The sequence below is a fragment of the Misgurnus anguillicaudatus genome, chromosome 21 (genome assembly GCF_027580225.2).
Source record: "Misgurnus anguillicaudatus chromosome 21, ASM2758022v2, whole genome shotgun sequence".
Taxonomy (NCBI): domain Eukaryota; kingdom Metazoa; phylum Chordata; class Actinopteri; order Cypriniformes; family Cobitidae; genus Misgurnus; species Misgurnus anguillicaudatus.
In genome coordinates, this window is record NC_073357.2 from 33038710 (window position 1) to 33056079 (window position 17370).

The following is a 17370-nucleotide window of genomic DNA, read 5'->3' on the forward strand; positions in this document are numbered from 1 at the left end:
CGCGAATCGGTCTGAATTTTTTTTTATCAAAGGTCAGGGTGTGCTGTAGATATTTCTACCATCTCCTGTACAAAACAAAGTGGCAGTACAATGGTAAAATTAAAATATTATATATTGATATACCATGGCATGTTTTACTTGCTCAAGTTTGCGTGAAGACCTCAACAAACTTCCTAAGGGGCCTAAAAATGACAAATATTGTTGTCGACACGGGGGGGGGCTGAAGTGAAAAAGGTAGAGAACCCCTGCTTTGTCATCACAAATAAAATATGGAAAATATCCAAACAATCACCATACATTAATCAAAATCCTTTTTTATTTTGATATTAAGGTTCTTATAAAGAGTATGTTAATAATATAACAATGACTGTTTCTCCTATGTGTGCCTCTTTTCCTTTTGTGGTAAAACTGCAAACCCCTTCATTGCAAGTCCCTTCATTCCTGTATGGTCTGAGATTTTGATTCGAATGGAATCAGTATTATCATTGACTTATTCCTAAACATCAGAGATGCTCACTTGTACAGACAGATTAGCAATTTTAAATCAATTTCAAAAACATTAAATATCATTTCTACATCAACAAGCCAAATAGTTTGTGAACAAATTTAAAAAACAAATTTAGAAAAGTTTTGATATCCTCACATCTTTGTTCTCTGTGTGTAAAAAGCACACAATCTGAAGTTTGTACCCTTATTATTATAGTCATAAAATATCTATAATGCCACTATCGCAAAGCATTCAATGACAACCTTCTAGTGATGATCAGAAGGAAAAACTTAGCAAACGTTTAGTGGCAAATTTGTATACGAGGTCCTAAAGTCTTGCTGTTTCTTTAACAAACACAAGAAGACTGGTTCACAACAGACATAACTGACAGATCACGGCCGGGTATCATCAATGTGTCAAGTTTTCAGCTCCCGTTTTGGGTTGACTGGAGGTATTCATTGTACAGCTTCTCTTGAGCCTCGTAAAGCTTGCGAAGCTTTTTGGTCAGTCCTTTACTTAGCTCCTTTCCCTCAGTATCATGTGTTGGAAAGCCCTGTATATGTAAGGATCAACAGACATAGCATTAACATTTCTCACCGAATTATGAAAAATTCATAGACTTCATGCACAAGTGTCACCTTTGGTTCCAAACATACTGTAGTGTAAGCACACAAGAGTGTATCCTATGACACAGGAGACTATAAATAGTTTGAATTACCGTTTCATCAAAACTGGAGTACTTGTCAGTTTCTGAGCGGAACATTTCACTCGGTTTAACCTTCATTTTTGCCAGCTTTGCCATCTATCAAAAATGCACATATAAAAAAATCCATAATTAAAAACACTGAAGCATTAACAAGAATACACTTCTGTGTAACTGCTCTTCTCATCTCTTGTTCTTGTTTTTTCCTGGCAGCCTCCTCTTTTTTCTTTTTCTTTTCTTCTTCCATCTTTAAACATGCAACAAAGAATGAAATAATATTATTAAGCACATGTTTGACATTGAAAGATGTATATTAACACAGCATAATAAAAAAATACTTTTTTTTGGCAACTTTGAATGCATGATAGAACATGTCGACTGATTGACTGTCGAAAACCTTACATTTTTTTTATATCCAGATATGAGGGCACCTTTGAACCAACAGGTAAATATCACATTCTTAAAGTAAACACATTGACTGGTTTTACAGGATAGTCATGACCGATCTGCAGAATGTGCTGATTATGTGCATACAAGGCGGTAACTTAAAGAAGGTAAAACAATAAACCAGGGCAACATGAGTCCACACATTTTATTCTGAAGTCCATCTTTTATACAGACAAGTTGAAAAGGTTTAACTAAATTTTTAATGAACAGCTTTGCACCTGAAAGATTTCTTTTGTGATGCCTGAGATGCTAAGGAACCCCTTCCAATAACCAAAGGAGACATATCACCTTACCGTAGTGGAGAGATAACTTTAAGCTGACTAATCATCAGTGTTAACCTAATCTGTTATACCAGCATAACTACAGCAGTAAGTGAACTGTGTAAGATGTGTACGACAAAAATATGAACCAAATACACAGAATTAATTAAAATATTTTGAGATCCTTTAAGCCACATAGAGTCTTCCCTTCCTAAAGGGCGTTTTATGCGGCAGCTGCACCACTTTTCTTTTACAGAAAGTTTCATATGACGCACGTGTGGTGACACGATTACGCATCTTTACTTCCGGTCTCTGTTTGTTAAATGCTCTGACTAGTTGCCAAACTGAACTCTGGAACAAATACCTCATCGAAAATAACAAATATTTTGGGGTTCTCAAGATGAGGGGAGACAGCGATCATGGATTACCGCTATTAGACGGGAGGTTTGCCAGCCGATCTGTAGTTAAGATTGTATACATTATGTAGTATTACACATTTTACACAGTTAGCTAAGTGTAGTTTTTGATATGCTTTAGCTATGAACTAAGGTAATCTACTTGTTGATTATTTTGCTTGTTATCAGAAATAAACTACTCCAAAAGGACTTTGTTGTTTACAGGAAGTTTACAGGAAGTTACGTTTGTTCCACAAAAGCCGTTTGTTTATGTTGTTGAAACCTCCAACGTTTTGCAGCTTTCTGCATGTCTCCTATTGAAAATGAACTAGACACCCATAATTCTGTATTACCTTTTTCTTTTCCTCTTTCTCCTTCATAAGAGTCTCTTTGTCCACCAGCTTCACCCCTGTGGGAAATCCTTAAAAAATAAAACGTAATTTAGGAAATTTGTTTAAACGCTTTATATTACAAAGAGTTGATTTAACAAGTATATTAGGATATAAAAAAGCAACTATTCTTTTTCTTTACCCTCTCGATCCTCCAGTCGGACACCCAGCTCAGGTAAAATGTCATCACGTAATACATCGCAAAGCTGCAGCAATTCTGTCACTGAGAAACAAAAGCTTTCTAATGAATTCTCAAGTCAGTATTAAAAGTATACTTTGTATTGTATGCAAATGAATGTTGGAGGCACTGTAACAGTAGCATCTTTCAAAAGGAAACATATTGGTGTACAATAAAAGCAAAAATAAATTAATAAAAAAGCACAGAAGCATTTACCTTTCTTCTCTCTTGCAATTTTTCTGACATCTTCCCTGAACTCTGAAAGCACTGACAAATAGGGCATGACTGTGCTCTCCAGCTAAAACAGCAATTAACAACAGATTAAGAGTCGGTTCCAGAGGGAGACATCAAGTGTTTATGGAGGGCAACAATCCACAAAAAGCCCATCTCTTCAATGGCCTTGCTTTGTAATAGTGATCAACAATAAAAACCTTTGACGAATCAAACGTGATCTGATTGAAGTTACTTACATCAGCATTCTGGCCCGTTCCTCCAACAGGGAAGCCAATGGGCTCATTTCCCTCGATCGCTCCAAATGTCTGTCAGTAAGTGAGAAAACAGCTTTAGCAAGCACCTCGGTGTGCATTCATTATTTCAGTAAGTGTCTCCATCTCTCATCTCATACAGATTTCATGAGAAAACATTTAGCATTTTGGCTAGAGAATTTTAGTTGGATGGAAAAGCAACAGTTTTTCTTTATTGACAAATGAACTGAAAAAGGTTTATAACAATTATTTCTTTTAAACAACTATATTTTTTTGATGACAGCTGGGACGCTACCTTAAGCATTTCGGTCAAGTATAGGGCAATGCTCTCTAGCAGCATACGGTTGGGCGTCAATTTTGAGCTCCTTTTGGCTGCCATATATGTGTTACTCTGACCAACCAGAGCCCTCATCTCCTCCAGAGCCGAACGAGTGTCGATGTTGTCGCACAGCGCCTCGTGTACTGCTGCTTTCTTTTCATAGAAACTGTAAAAACATACAAACAGAACTATATTGAGTAACAAAGCTTTAACCATAAAACAGTGAATTTATTTTTGGCATAAAAACTTAATTGAGTCTAAAGCAGGTTGCACACCACCTGCGGCTAGTAATGGCAGAGCAACATGATCTCATTTCATGCCAATGGAAGCTTGGTGACTTCTGGCGACACGAGCGAAAGCAAAGATCGTAGAGCTTTTAAGGAAACAGTCACTAGGTGGCGCTTCGGTAGCGCGCCCGCCATTTTGGGGGGAAAATGCCAACCGGACAACATCACATATACATCCGATGACAACGAAAGATTCAATTAGAATAAAAGAACACAATTTCGGCAATGGAAAAGTGATCAGTGTAACGGTACAAATCTTCATCGTTTTCTGCTAACTTGAACCGTTTTTTAGTGTAATAGTAAACTTAATTTCTTTTAGGAACTGCAAATCCTAGCCATAGAAACCATAATGATGAGTTATATGTATATGGCATTAAGTTAATGAGCTAATTCATATAATTTAATTAATTAATTTTATTTATTACTTATTTTTGTATGTAACGTTATGTGTACCTTCTGCCGTAATTCACAAAATGTTATGACACCTACTGTAAATGTTGTGTTGTCTGACATATGTTTTATGTTGTTAATGGTGGAATCGTAAACATTTGAGATAGCTTTAGCTTACTTTATTGAGTATTTCCATTTTATATACATTTACTATTACTATAAATAGTTACTATTACTTCACTAGGTATGATTGTACATTTTAACACACTACAAACATGATGATCTAATAGAACATGATGCATCTATTTAAATATGTGGAGGCTTGAACCTAGGATCCCTTAAGTCATGATTTAACTAACGGAGAGTTCAACTTTATGCAAATGATGAGCGACTTAAGTTGTGAAAACCAATGAGAGTGAAGCAGTGGGGCTCATATCATCATTCTCTAGTCAGTTACTGCAGTGGACGGTTACTCATTTGTTCCTAATGTTACTAGGACAACCAGAATTAGGAAAGCATCATAACAATCTTATTGAAAGAGACGGGCAAAACACAGCAACAAAATCGCTGGCGTTGTGCAAGCAGTTTAAGGACTTAGAGGTGTTACCTCTTGTTTAGGTCTATCTCCTCAGTTTCCCATTTCTCAAACTGGCCGGTGATGTCAGTAGGGCTCCTGAGAATATCTTTCACATTCAGGAAGAATTCCTGTAAAAGAAAAAAACTGATTTACACATAAGAGACACACAAAAACAGTCACATAGCACAATTTCTTTTACTCTAAGACTCATGGAATATCTCACAAAATTAAAAATTAGGTTATCTAGTAAGGATATATTTTTGCATTATAAAAGTAACTGTGTGGAGAAAGACCTGTTGATCAATTTATTGATTATAAATGGTAAATTTCACATCTATAAAAATGGGCAAACAACAAACCCAACAGAATTTTATTTCGAACAGAAATAAGGAATTATTTTGAAACTATTAAAAGTCTTAAAAATAAAAAAGCAAAGCGAATGTATACACATTTTGAAACCTTTTCTTTTATTGAATTATTGTAAAATATCCCCATGTTGTTGTTCATTTTATTCAAAATATGTGTCCTGCGCAGTGTTGTATGTAACTAGTTACTAAGTAATTACTGTAATTAAATTACTTTTCCCTTGAAAAAGTAAAGTAAGGGATTACTCTTATTTTTCTTGTAATCTAATTACCGTTACTTCTGATGTAACCAAATACTGTGTATGGACTCTAAAACAATTATGTATACTATAATACAATAGTGGATTTCATATGGTTTAAGTTTACAAATCTCACTATTAACTGGTTGATTATTAGCATTAATATTAATGAGATGCTGGCTGTTTATTAATACTTAATAGCACATATTAATGTCTGATTCTGCAAAACCTTATTCTACATCCTTAACCCTCCCCATTTCTACCAATACTTAAAATTAACAACTTATTTAGTATTAATAAGCAGTAGTTAGAGTATATTGGTGCAAAAGTAGTTAACAGTTAGTTAATAGAGAGAATTGGACCCTAAAGTGGGACCAGAATAATTGATGTACTCTTATATATTATTTCTTCGAGCCATTTCAAGCCTATCCTTGTATCATGTACTAAATAGGATTTAGAAAGTTATAAGTTATTAAATATGTTTTGGAGAGAGTAATTTGTAAAGGTATCTAATTACATGATTGAAGATGTAATTAGTAACTAGTAATTAATTACTTTTTTTGAGTAACTTACCCAACACTGGTCCTGCGTGTCGAGAGATCCTGTGTGCATCACGTGTTTTGTCAAAATAAATGCATATGTCAAAACCGTTTATGATATAAGAGACGCTCACGTTTACAAAATACACGCAAGACACTCCCTTAACAGTAAACTCTGATTACGCATGAGATTATGTGAGTATCTGGCAAACGCGAGTGTCTCTTTTCATAAACCCTTTAGACGCGTCTGCAACAGGCACTTATTTTGGCAAGACACGTGATGCACACACACGATCTCTCAAAGCGCAGAAACAATATTTTGAAATTACGAACCACACACATGATGGGCTACATACATGTTGTGACGAACTTCGCATTGTGCGCCCTCAAAAAAAGAAATCACCAGCCGCCACTGCTGTCATCATTTACTCACCCTCATGTTGTTCTAAACCGGCATAGGTTTTTTATTTTATTTTGATAAAAACAAAAGAAGATATTTTAATCAATGATGTTAAGCACACAGCTGCTGTAACCACAGACTTCCAAAGGAAAACAAATATTATGGAAGTACAGGTATAGTACAACATGAGGATGAGAATATGACAGAATTTTCGTTTTTGGGTGAACTATTTGTTAACTAAATGTGTAACATTTTCACTGTTTAACAGCTTGTTCAGCTTATTAGTTTGCTAAATATGAATTTAAGCAGATTTTTGGCATTTACTTCAGAACATCTAAACTTAGAGAGGTGTATAAAACTGTAATTTTAGCCACCTGAATTCAGTTAGGAGGATTGCACTATTATTGCATCACTTTCTAATAAGGCATTTTGATTCTAACTCAAGTACAACATTTAGGAGCACACGGGTGTATCTTAAAACACATGGTGTGTTTCTTCAGATCCTAACCTAAAGTTCAGGTGAGGCTGGTGGTCCGAACAAAATAGTGTGTGGGTCAATTACAGGTAACCTTCTCATACTTCCATGCTAATGGTTACCTGTGAGCTTCAGGCATATCTGGAGCTCTGCCCACGTTATATTCCTTGGTGACAGAGTAATTGATAGGTGAAAAGAAGCGCAAGACAGAATTAATGTGCCTTGAAAGGCACACGCTATTCTCTGACCTTCCACATTCTTGTTGGAATCAAGATAAGCTCTCATAAGGATTCTGTATACTGTAACTGCCAGTTATTAAATTTGGACAAATTTTGGATACTTTATGCGTCACCTCCTCTGTCTGGTTTTTCTGGGTCACTCACATTTATAAACCTCTCATACTGGATGGCCGACTCCATAGTGTTGTTGGAGTAATCCAATGTATCTTTCCATGAATGCATTAGGAATGCCAAACGAAGCTGTCTTGCTAAAAATGAAATGGAACAAAAAAAGGTCAAAACTTTGACTACTTTAGTGGGAGAAATATTAAAGCGAGCAAAGGTGACCACAGATAAACGTGTATATGTAAATGTCTACACATGTTAAGTTTATAGTGATTTTATTCTATAATCTATAACACAAATACCTGTGTGCTTAGCCAGGGCATCTTTGATAGTGATAAAGTTCTTCAGAGATTTGGACATCTTGCATCCAGCGATAGTCAGGTGACCTGTGTGCAAGAAATACCGCACCCAGTGATCATTCTCAAAGTAAGCCTCAGAGAAGAACAAACAATATTCATTATAGACATGCAGATAAAGCTTTTCTACAACAGACCCTTAAAATCTTTTTGACTTTCTCACCTCAGACTGTGCCAACTCATTGTCATGATGAGGGAAACGCAGGTCAAATCCTCCTCCGTGGATATCCATAGACTCTCCCAATATAGATCCAGCCATGGCTGAACACTCAATATGCCATCCGGGTCTCCCCTTTGACAAACCAGGAATTACAAGAGTGTAAAATAATGTCTGTGGTGTTTTTGTTGTAAACTGAACTAAAGTGATGTGTAATAGCTCACTTTTCCCCATGGAGAGTCCCAGGATGGCTCTCCGGGCTTGGAGGCTTTCCACAGCGCAAAATCATTCTGCGACCTCTTTTCACTGAGTCTGTCTGCTGAGATACTCAAGTCTCCTACAAAAAGAAAAAAATATTTCTTCTCTCTTTAAAAGAATACATTACTGTATAGACAATTACCATAAAGGAAACCACAGAGTTGAAGCCATTATACATCCTTTCATGCTGCGTTATAAAATAGATAATTGTGACTTATTATATCCACTGAACTATCTGATATATCTGACCTATTAGCATGCATGAAGACAATTATAAATATTATAGTTGACATTACAATTATTCACATTATTTTATAAAATACACACATCAAGAAATATCACCCTGATTAAGTAGATTACAATGAAGTAAGACTTATTTTTAAAGAAGCTCTATATTATTTATCATGAGTGGATGCCATTAACCACACGCCGCCTTACTTCAACCGCACACTTATACAGGTGCAGTGATTGTAATATAGAAGATGGACATGTAGCAATAGCTGTAGGTTTGTACCTTCTCCCTCTTGAAGAGCTTTTTGATCTCCAACAGCTTCTGGTACCAGTTTGGCATAAGAGTGAGCAGGACAGGCATCAAACTTTGCGCTGTCAAAATAGACTGAACCATTTGACTCATATCTGGTGAGAGAAGACAGCCCAAAATAAACATGTGGACACATTCTGAAAAGCTTGTTTTCTATCTTGAAATATTAAACGGATCATGCAAAAGTTGACAGCTCCACTCATATCCATAGCCGTTGTCCACAATCCTTTTGACAAATGCAACAATCTCTGGCACATACTCGCTGACCCGTGTTAGAACATCGGCGGGGAGGACCTGTCAATCAAACACTTGCTTTAAAGACCACATGGGACTGTTTATATATTTGAAGTCTAAACATATTTTTGTGCAGTATGTGTAAAGTCATTTCAGAGAAATGTATTGCTGAAACACATTACAAAGACTGTGTATTGCTTAATTGTGGAGCTGCATCGTTTATCCACGTTTCTGTGTTCAGAATTATTTGGGCGGGCCAAAACGGTGGCTTGATGACACACTGGAGCCACTGAGCATGGCTCCGTCCATTCAGATTCTAGCCATAGACTGTAAAAATGATGGACGACGTGACGCCGCTTCCTTCCATTGTAATGAACTGAGCGTTAAATGTCCGATGACATGTTGCGCAAAAACGTCAATTTGGAGCCAGGGCATGCGCAGAAGAAATCGTCCATGGAGCCCGAAGGCAGAGCCGCGGTATTAAACTTCCACCCAAATGCTTGCACGCCCAGTTCAACCATGGCCCTTGAACGTCTCATTTCACTGGCTTGGTAAAAGAAGGCAAGTTAAAGTTATCGAAATTGAATAGTTAGTTATATCTTCAATCTTCACTCGAAGCTCCGAGAAGCCGTCAATCACAAATGTCAATCATAACGACACGCCCCATTTCTATTAATTCTTCAAATTATTAGCTAAAATGAAACCTATCACAAAAATGAAAAATTGAACATATATCAGCATGATAACAACTACATTAAAGGACCAAAACCATCTTTCGGAAAGTTTTATTGGAAGGGAAATACATTTTTTGGAAATTAATTCCCAATTAATATGAATATTTTATTAGAAATTAATTTTCGAATAGGCAAAGGGCATTGAATAATAAAAAAATTAATATTTTGTTAATTATTATGATTTTACAATTTGTGTGATTTCCATACTTGAATTTATTTTCTTGTTTGATGTTCTTTTTTGCATAAATGTTATTTTTTATTTTGACCCGAGTCCCATTCGTTTGCATGGAGAGAACGGGGTTTATGACTTGTACTGCATCCAGCCAACAGGGGGCGATCACTTTTCAGGTTGTATGAGGCACAGCCAAGGTGTTTCTCAATGTCAAGGATACTTCCTTGGCAGGACTGGTCTTTCCAAGTCACTTCCTTTAGAGGCTAGGCGAGGCTCCTCTTTAGCATTCGGAGAACACGTAAATGGAACAGGCTAGCAAGTGCATGTCATTACGCCAGTGAAAAGGTGTGCTTTCAGCGCTGCGCCCATAGGATTGTGGGTGATTTGAGAGCGCGAAGGATACACATTTGCATCCTTTCCTGTATATGGGATATTTTTTGAAAGAAGGAGTCAGTCCTTGGTTGAAAGTCTGAGGATCCTCAACATTGTAACAGTTCTTCGACGGACGTCGATGACGTAGCATCCTCAAAATTCCTTGGCAGGACTGGTCCTTCCAAGTCACTTCCTTTAGAGGCTAGGCGAGGCTCCTCTTTAGCATTCGGATAACTTGTTAATAAAACAGGCTAGCAAGTGCATGTCTTTGTATTACTACGTCAGTGAAAAGGTGTGCTTTCGGTGCTGCATGCATAGGATTGTGGGTGATTTGAGAGCGCGAAGGATAAACATTTGCATCATTTCCTGTATATGGAAATATAGTCTTTGGTTGAAATTCCGAGGATCCTCGACATTGGAACAGTTCTTCGATGGATGTCGATGACATAGCATCCTCGAAATTCCGGCTTCCGAGGATCCTTCCTTGACATTGAGAAACACCTCCAGTTCTAGCAGTATTTGAAAGTTAAGAGAGACATGCGAGTGGGCGTGGTTTTGGCGCAGACAGCAGACACGCCTCCAGCGTTTGAGAGCAGGGAATCCTCCTTGTTTTTCATATATTTTGATAACTTATTTACTTGGTGTTTAATATAATTTAAGTTTGGCTGAGTGGTTAAAGGACAAGTTCGGTATTTTACACTCAAAGCCCCGTTTTCAGACCGTTCACGATGAAATAGAACAGCCCCGACTGAAATCTCGACACACGCGGCTGCCCCGAGAATCCTCGGGTGTCTGTGCCCCACCTCCCACCTCCACAATGGGTGCACAGGTGCACTGGAACACTTTCTAAAATGCATTAAACTTTCGTCCACAAAGACGTGAAACCCACCGAGTGGCCAGGGGTGCCCACCGGCACGCCCACACAAAAATCGCTGCAAAAGATGTTTTCCAACAGGTTTTTTTAGCATTCGTTGTTAACTTGTGGACCTATTTTTCCAAACGCCTCACACCCGTACATTCTTCCGTTGAGAGCTTGAATAATAGACACTCCAGCCCAGTTGGTGGTGCTAATCGACCTTTGCCAATTGCAAGAATACAAACAAGGTTCCCGGCGCGGAGTAATACCGTACCTCACAGCACATCTAATACAAGTCAATGGAGTTGGACGAAAACTATGATAAAACCTGTTGGAATGCGTATTTTGCAGCGATTTTTGTGTGAGCATATTAGTGAACACCCCTGACCACTCGTTGAGTTTTACGTCTTTGTAAACGAAAGTTTAATGCATTTTAGGAAGGATTGTTCCAGTGCACCTATAAACCCATTGTAGATGTGGGAGGTAAAACACAAACACCCGAAAATTCTCGCATATGTCGAAATTTCAGTCAAAACCGTTCTGTTTCATCATAAACAATCTGAAAACAGGGCTTTAAGTGTAAAATACTAAACTTGTCCTTTAATATCGCATTTTGCTGTGATGTGACAAACTCAGAACAGATACTTAATATCACTTTACACAGACTTTAAGGTGAAATGTCATGTAAAATTTAATTTAAACATACATTTCATTACTTGCACACTCACAGCATGATTCACTGTTAACTCGTCAGAAGCCAGACTTAACTTACATTCAGATCTTCCATGTCTTTATGAAACTCTCCCTCCCAATACTTTGGCAAAAGAGAAAAGATTGAATTTTCTGTCACTTGGCTCCCAAACTGAGAGTCCAGCCATTCAGACAAAAGATCTTTGGCCTCCTCCAATAAGACCTAAAAAATTAAAATCATGTACACATATTCAAACAAAAATACTGTAAGAAACAGTTACAGTATGCAGTGGAACTTTACAATGTAAGATTACCGTAACTATTAAATCTATTAAATGATTATAAGCTTAATACACTTGACATTGAAAGACATTGTCTACTGATTTCTTTCTCTACATGGAGCTGAATGTTTAGATGGCCCTGATCAAACTAGGTCACATGAAGACCTTTTTAAACACACACAGCAGGCATCATGTACCTCTGCCTTATTTTGGATGGATTCGTCTGCACCCTTGTTCTGCACTGCCACCTGCAGGGGACCCAGGGCAGCATCCACTGCTGCATCCAACCTCTCCAGCATCTGCTTTTTATCTGGGTCTGTAGTCTCAGCAAGCTTGACTTTAAAGGGCTAAACATAATACAACATTAATTACCTTAAAGCACTAATCACTAATTGGCTGGTGTGTTTGAGGTCACCATTAGTTTCACTTTGTGGTTATCTTGTGGCTGCTCCACAGGGCTGCTTAAACTATTTTAAGCCATTCATTTACATTGGTTGATGGCACTTTTGCCAGTACTTTATTAGGCAGGTTATATAAATCTTTATTACCTTGCTAAAGTTCACCAAGTTATATGATGATCAATAATTTTGTAATATAAAAGAAGTATTTTACTACTATACATTTTAATTTTTAAAGCAATATTCTTTATTAACTAATTAATTTGGCAAATTGTTTCTTTTGAATTCCATAGAAGAAAACACATCAGGTTTAAAAAGATGAATACCTAAAGTGATGACATTTACGCAAACAATTTCAAAAATCCCCTTTCTCATTACATGGGGATTCCAAAAATGTTTTTGAAACTGAAAGAATACAATTTCACATTTCACCCACTGTTCTGGCTGTTAACACATCCTGCAGTATCTGAGAGGCACTGGGCTTCTTTTGTGTGTATTGCTCCAACAGATGGTTCTGTCTGGCTCGTTTGATGATCTAAAAAGAAAAGGTCACACTAAACTTTATATATCTAGAAGTGATAAACGAATTTAAAAACTAAGAGACACAGACTTCGTTACCTTGTCATCAATATCTGTGATGTTCATACAGTAAAAGACGTCATATTTAAAATAATTCTTCAGTATTCTCCGGAGTATATCAAAAGATATGTAGGATCTGAAAGATAATGAAGAATGAATCATCATACAGTGAATCTTTATCTAAACAGATTCGAAGACAACCTTGTTGTTACATAGGCCTTGGATTTAAAACTATGTGTTCAATCTATCCTGAAGCCACAAATTAAGTACTTGATTGCCAAGTGATTTCATTTACAGCCTGATGTGCATACTGAATATACAGACAAATCCGGGATTGAATGCCTGAATGTCTGCTTCAGCCTTTTCATTGACTACTATAGTGTGTTAAGCAGCTGTGGTACATTGAAAACAAAGCGTTTAGATAAAGAAGACTGTGAATGGATGTGTTACCTGGCATGGCCCATGTGAGATGCATCGTACACTGTGGGGCCACAGCAGTACCACAAAACACTGTTTCCCTTCTGTGGTACAAACACCTCCTAATGCATAAAACAAGACAAATGATCATGAGACAGGCAGCACAAAGACATCTAGTATACAAACTTGATCAAGACTCCTGTTTTCAGAAATAATAACTCCTGTTACAGAATTAATAATGCATATCTGAAATTATGTTACATCAGTTACACCACTGACAATGCAATGTAATGTGTATTTTCCGGATTATAAGTCACTTTTTTCATATTTTGGCAGGTGCTGCGTCTTATTATAAGGAGCGCCTTGTAAGTCTGTATGAATTAATTTTGACATTTATGAGGCAAGAGAGACCATTATCGTCTACAGCCATGAGAGTCTGCTATATCCTGCTTTAGTATTTATGCAATTCAGTGGATTCAGTGATATGGAAAGACGAGTCCGCGAACTTGGTGCTCGGTGGCTTGTTCGGTTCATTTATCCTCTTCAGCCTTCCAGGTATGTTCTGTATGCTATTGTTTATCGTGTATATAACTGATAATGTTACGATAATGTACGAACATCTATTCAGCCTGCTGTTCTGTGTGCTATTGTTTAGTTGAATAACTTGCCTCTCCAGATGAAATGTGTGTTCTTCGGTGCGGATTTGGTGAAACAATTTTATAAATAAATGCCACGTATAGTCCACTGCGATTTATATAAGTTATTTCATCTAACTGACGCATTTTTGATTGGTGCGACTTATAGTCTGCAAAATACATTATGCTTGTAGATGGTTTTCAGCAGAACTGGCATATATACCTTATATAAATTCCTTTCATTCAATGGAAAAAGTATATGTTACATTAAAGATAAATATAATTTCTGAGGAGATATGGAGTCCTTTTGTACAATTTCTTACAATGGAGGAATTGAAGGATGGTGGTAACCCATGCATAGACTGTAAAATTTTTTATTTATTTTGTTTATTTACCCTTTTTTATTTAATTTTTTGAATGTTTTTTTAATGTGTTTTTATTCATTAATTATTATTTTAAATGTAATATTTCTTCTAAGGTTTTCATTTCTATTATGACTTATTGTCACTATTAGAATCACTTTTATGTTTTGTCTTGTTGGTCGTAAGATGCATGTATACATAAATGTTAAAAATCTATAAAAACAATTTTAAAAAATCCTTTCACATATTGATTATGCCTGTGAATGCATTTTGTGTGCATAATCTAATTATGAGATATGGAGCGAAGTTTGGTTTCACTTTTATTTAAATCGTTGACATGGGCTTTTACTTGGTCAATATTGAAAGATATTAGGGTTGTATTTTTACAGAATGTTCTTTAAATTATGTAGGACGATTTAATGTAAATCCCAAAAGTTTGGTTTTTAAAGACAGGGTCACATATTACTCATATTATAATTTCTTATACCTTGGTTCGTGTGAGACTGTTATAGAGACGCAGCTTTGAAACTCCTGTTCCTTCAGGGGGAGACCAAGGTGGCTGCACACGTTTTCCCCTTGCTGAAAGACAAAAGACAGTTTTATTATAATGCTATCATCAAGTACAACATAAAATCAGTGCTTCATATTTTTCATATTACAGTACTCCACCCTAAAACTATCAGTAGAAATATGCATAACCATGAGTTTCAAGGGAATTTGCTGTGATTGCACACCTGCTGCAGGTGTATAAAGAGGCTTTCTTTCTCACAGAACACAGAAAACATATAGAAATAAAGCTAACACACAAATGCACACACGCATGCTGTGGGCAGGCACGTACACACACAACCAACAACAAGCAAATCCATGGAATGTTCACTTTTAATAAAAAAGGCTTTAGTGTGGACATGTCACCTGCATCTGGTTCTGCCTAAAACAAACTGCAATAAAACTACAGCCCCAAGCACATACACAACTAACTAAAATATGTATCACACACAACGCAGCTGCAACCTAGTTCATGCACAACATGATGCTGACTACAAGGGGCAGAAGTTCTGCCTACTCACTGCTGCATTCTGGGGTCTGGTCATTCATTTGGGGCTTCAGAGCGGCTATGTGTTTGTACCAGCGCAGGGCGTGGACATGCCGCTCAGGCGGGGGCCCACAGAGAAGCGAAAAGGCTTCTGTGTCTGCCTGCGATGGCCCGTAGCCGGCCAGGTAACTGCGACTGCTCAAGTACTCATTCAAAGCCTCAACTCTGCGAATATCCTCACTTATGCGCAGTATGAAGCCATAATCAAAGGCTGGAAAAACAAAAGGGTATAGACACATATAGACAAGCAAGAGGTGCAGACGTTAGAAAAGAGAATGAGATCATTTAGGGGCCCCTCGCCACATCCAACACATAATAAATGAATGTGAAGCCTCATGCAAACTTCATTCTTTGAAACCTGACCTTAATTTATCAGTTAAAACACAAATGAACACCAGAGAAATAAAGACTAACATTTAATGTCATAATTGAGGGAAATGTCACAATTATAGTGAGTCACATGGATTAATATTGGGCGACTATATTAAAAAAATGAAAACCACAAGAGAGGACTTCAAATAATTTAAGATAATAACAAACAAGCATCAAAGTAAGCTAAAACATCTAAAAATCAAGATATTTCTTAGTGTTTGCTTATATCAAGTATACTTTCTAGTTAAGCCCTGATATGTTTTTTTTTTGTAGCAGTGGGGAGCAGGAGGCTTCAAATATTGTTGGGGGCCATTAAGTCAAAACGTCCACTGCCCTAAAATATTGATACAAAATACAAATATTTTAACACCTTTAGAATTGTACATGTGTTATGACATATCCAACAAAACATTCAACGAGGACTATGTATAACAAACAAACCTGAATAACACTCATTATTAAAAGCCTGCTAATCAAAACCGTTATCTGTCATAATATTCAACAATGAGAGTCAGATCTGTTAAAGCTAAAATTATGTCATTCTCAATATGTCAGTGCAGCTTATGTCAAACCAATGATCAGACATAACACAAATGTTACAATCTAATTTCCGGAACACTTATGTTTCTCACTTGAGCATGTTGACGTAACATTTTACGCGTATCTTTGAGAATACTGGATAAGAGGAATAAATATTTAAAACATCCTGTAACAGCTGCAGGTCTGACAAGAACCAGCAGTAATGAGCCACTTTATACATGCCTAAGCGGGAAACATAAGTAGCAGACAACATTACTATAACATGGCAGGAGAACTCAGATAGGAAAAATAAAAAGTTACCTTGATCTCCTGTGTTTGCCATTTTACACTATCTGATGCAACAATAACGAGTCCGGAAGAGCTGATAGGAAATCACAATGAAACACAGGACACGCAGAAAATCAATGCGCCGGTGATGTTTACTGATCTATAGATCATTTACAAGCATTCAGCGCGTCTCTTATGAGCTGCAGATCTTATGTTCTCATACGCCGGATGCGCGATTTCAGAATAACACTTCCGGTTACATATAAAATTACCAAATTTCAAAATAAAAGATAATTTTCAGTTACACGCTTTTAATAATACTACCAATAATACTACTGATACATAACAAATAGTTAAAATAGTTATTAATTATGAAATATAAACGAGATTTATTATTATTAATGAAATATTCATTATTATAACTGGCAAGGTATTATTTAAAGGGCGGTATTACATAAATTATTTAAATGCTAAATTGTGGTGGCTTATGACTTCATAATCTTCTCATTTAAAATATTTCCCCCATACTTTTATTGTTTTTTTATTTATTTCTATTCATTTCTATTCATTTCAATTAATTTCAATTAATTTCATTTCATTTTATTTCATTTCATTTCATTTCATTTCATTTCATTTCATTTCATTTCATTTCTATTTTATTTTATTTTATTTTATTTTATTTTATTTTATTTTATTTTATTTTATTTTATTTTATTTTATTTTATTTTATTTTATTTTATTTTATTTTATTTTATTATTTTATTTTATTTTATT

General features: G+C 36.3%; 1 protein-coding gene across 2 annotated transcripts; it reads right to left on the reverse strand.

Annotated features, from left to right (window-relative positions):
- Positions 1 to 298: 298 nt before the first annotated feature.
- cars1 (cysteinyl-tRNA synthetase 1) lies at positions 299 to 16800 on the reverse strand. 2 transcript variants are annotated; one of them, XM_073858964.1, is made up of 23 exons: positions 16630 to 16800; positions 15392 to 15628; positions 14809 to 14900; positions 13358 to 13446; positions 12947 to 13043; positions 12765 to 12863; positions 12128 to 12277; positions 11732 to 11872; positions 8789 to 8885; positions 8565 to 8678; positions 8017 to 8129; positions 7799 to 7927; positions 7582 to 7711; positions 7319 to 7422; positions 4948 to 5045; positions 3640 to 3829; positions 3330 to 3398; positions 3076 to 3157; positions 2824 to 2904; positions 2646 to 2713; positions 1375 to 1437; positions 1206 to 1286; positions 299 to 1040 (listed from the first exon to the last, which is right to left on the reverse strand). In XM_073858964.1, the coding sequence occupies exons 1-23, from the start codon at positions 16649 to 16651 to the stop codon at positions 912 to 914; spliced, it is 2475 nt and encodes an 824-aa protein (XP_073715065.1). In that variant the 5' UTR covers positions 16652 to 16800; the 3' UTR covers positions 299 to 911. The 2 variants fall into 2 exon arrangements, with proteins under 2 accessions (XP_073715065.1, XP_073715066.1); XM_073858965.1 differs by lacking the exon at positions 15392 to 15628 and having other exon boundaries at positions 16630 to 16798.
- Positions 16801 to 17370: the final 570 nt, after the last annotated feature.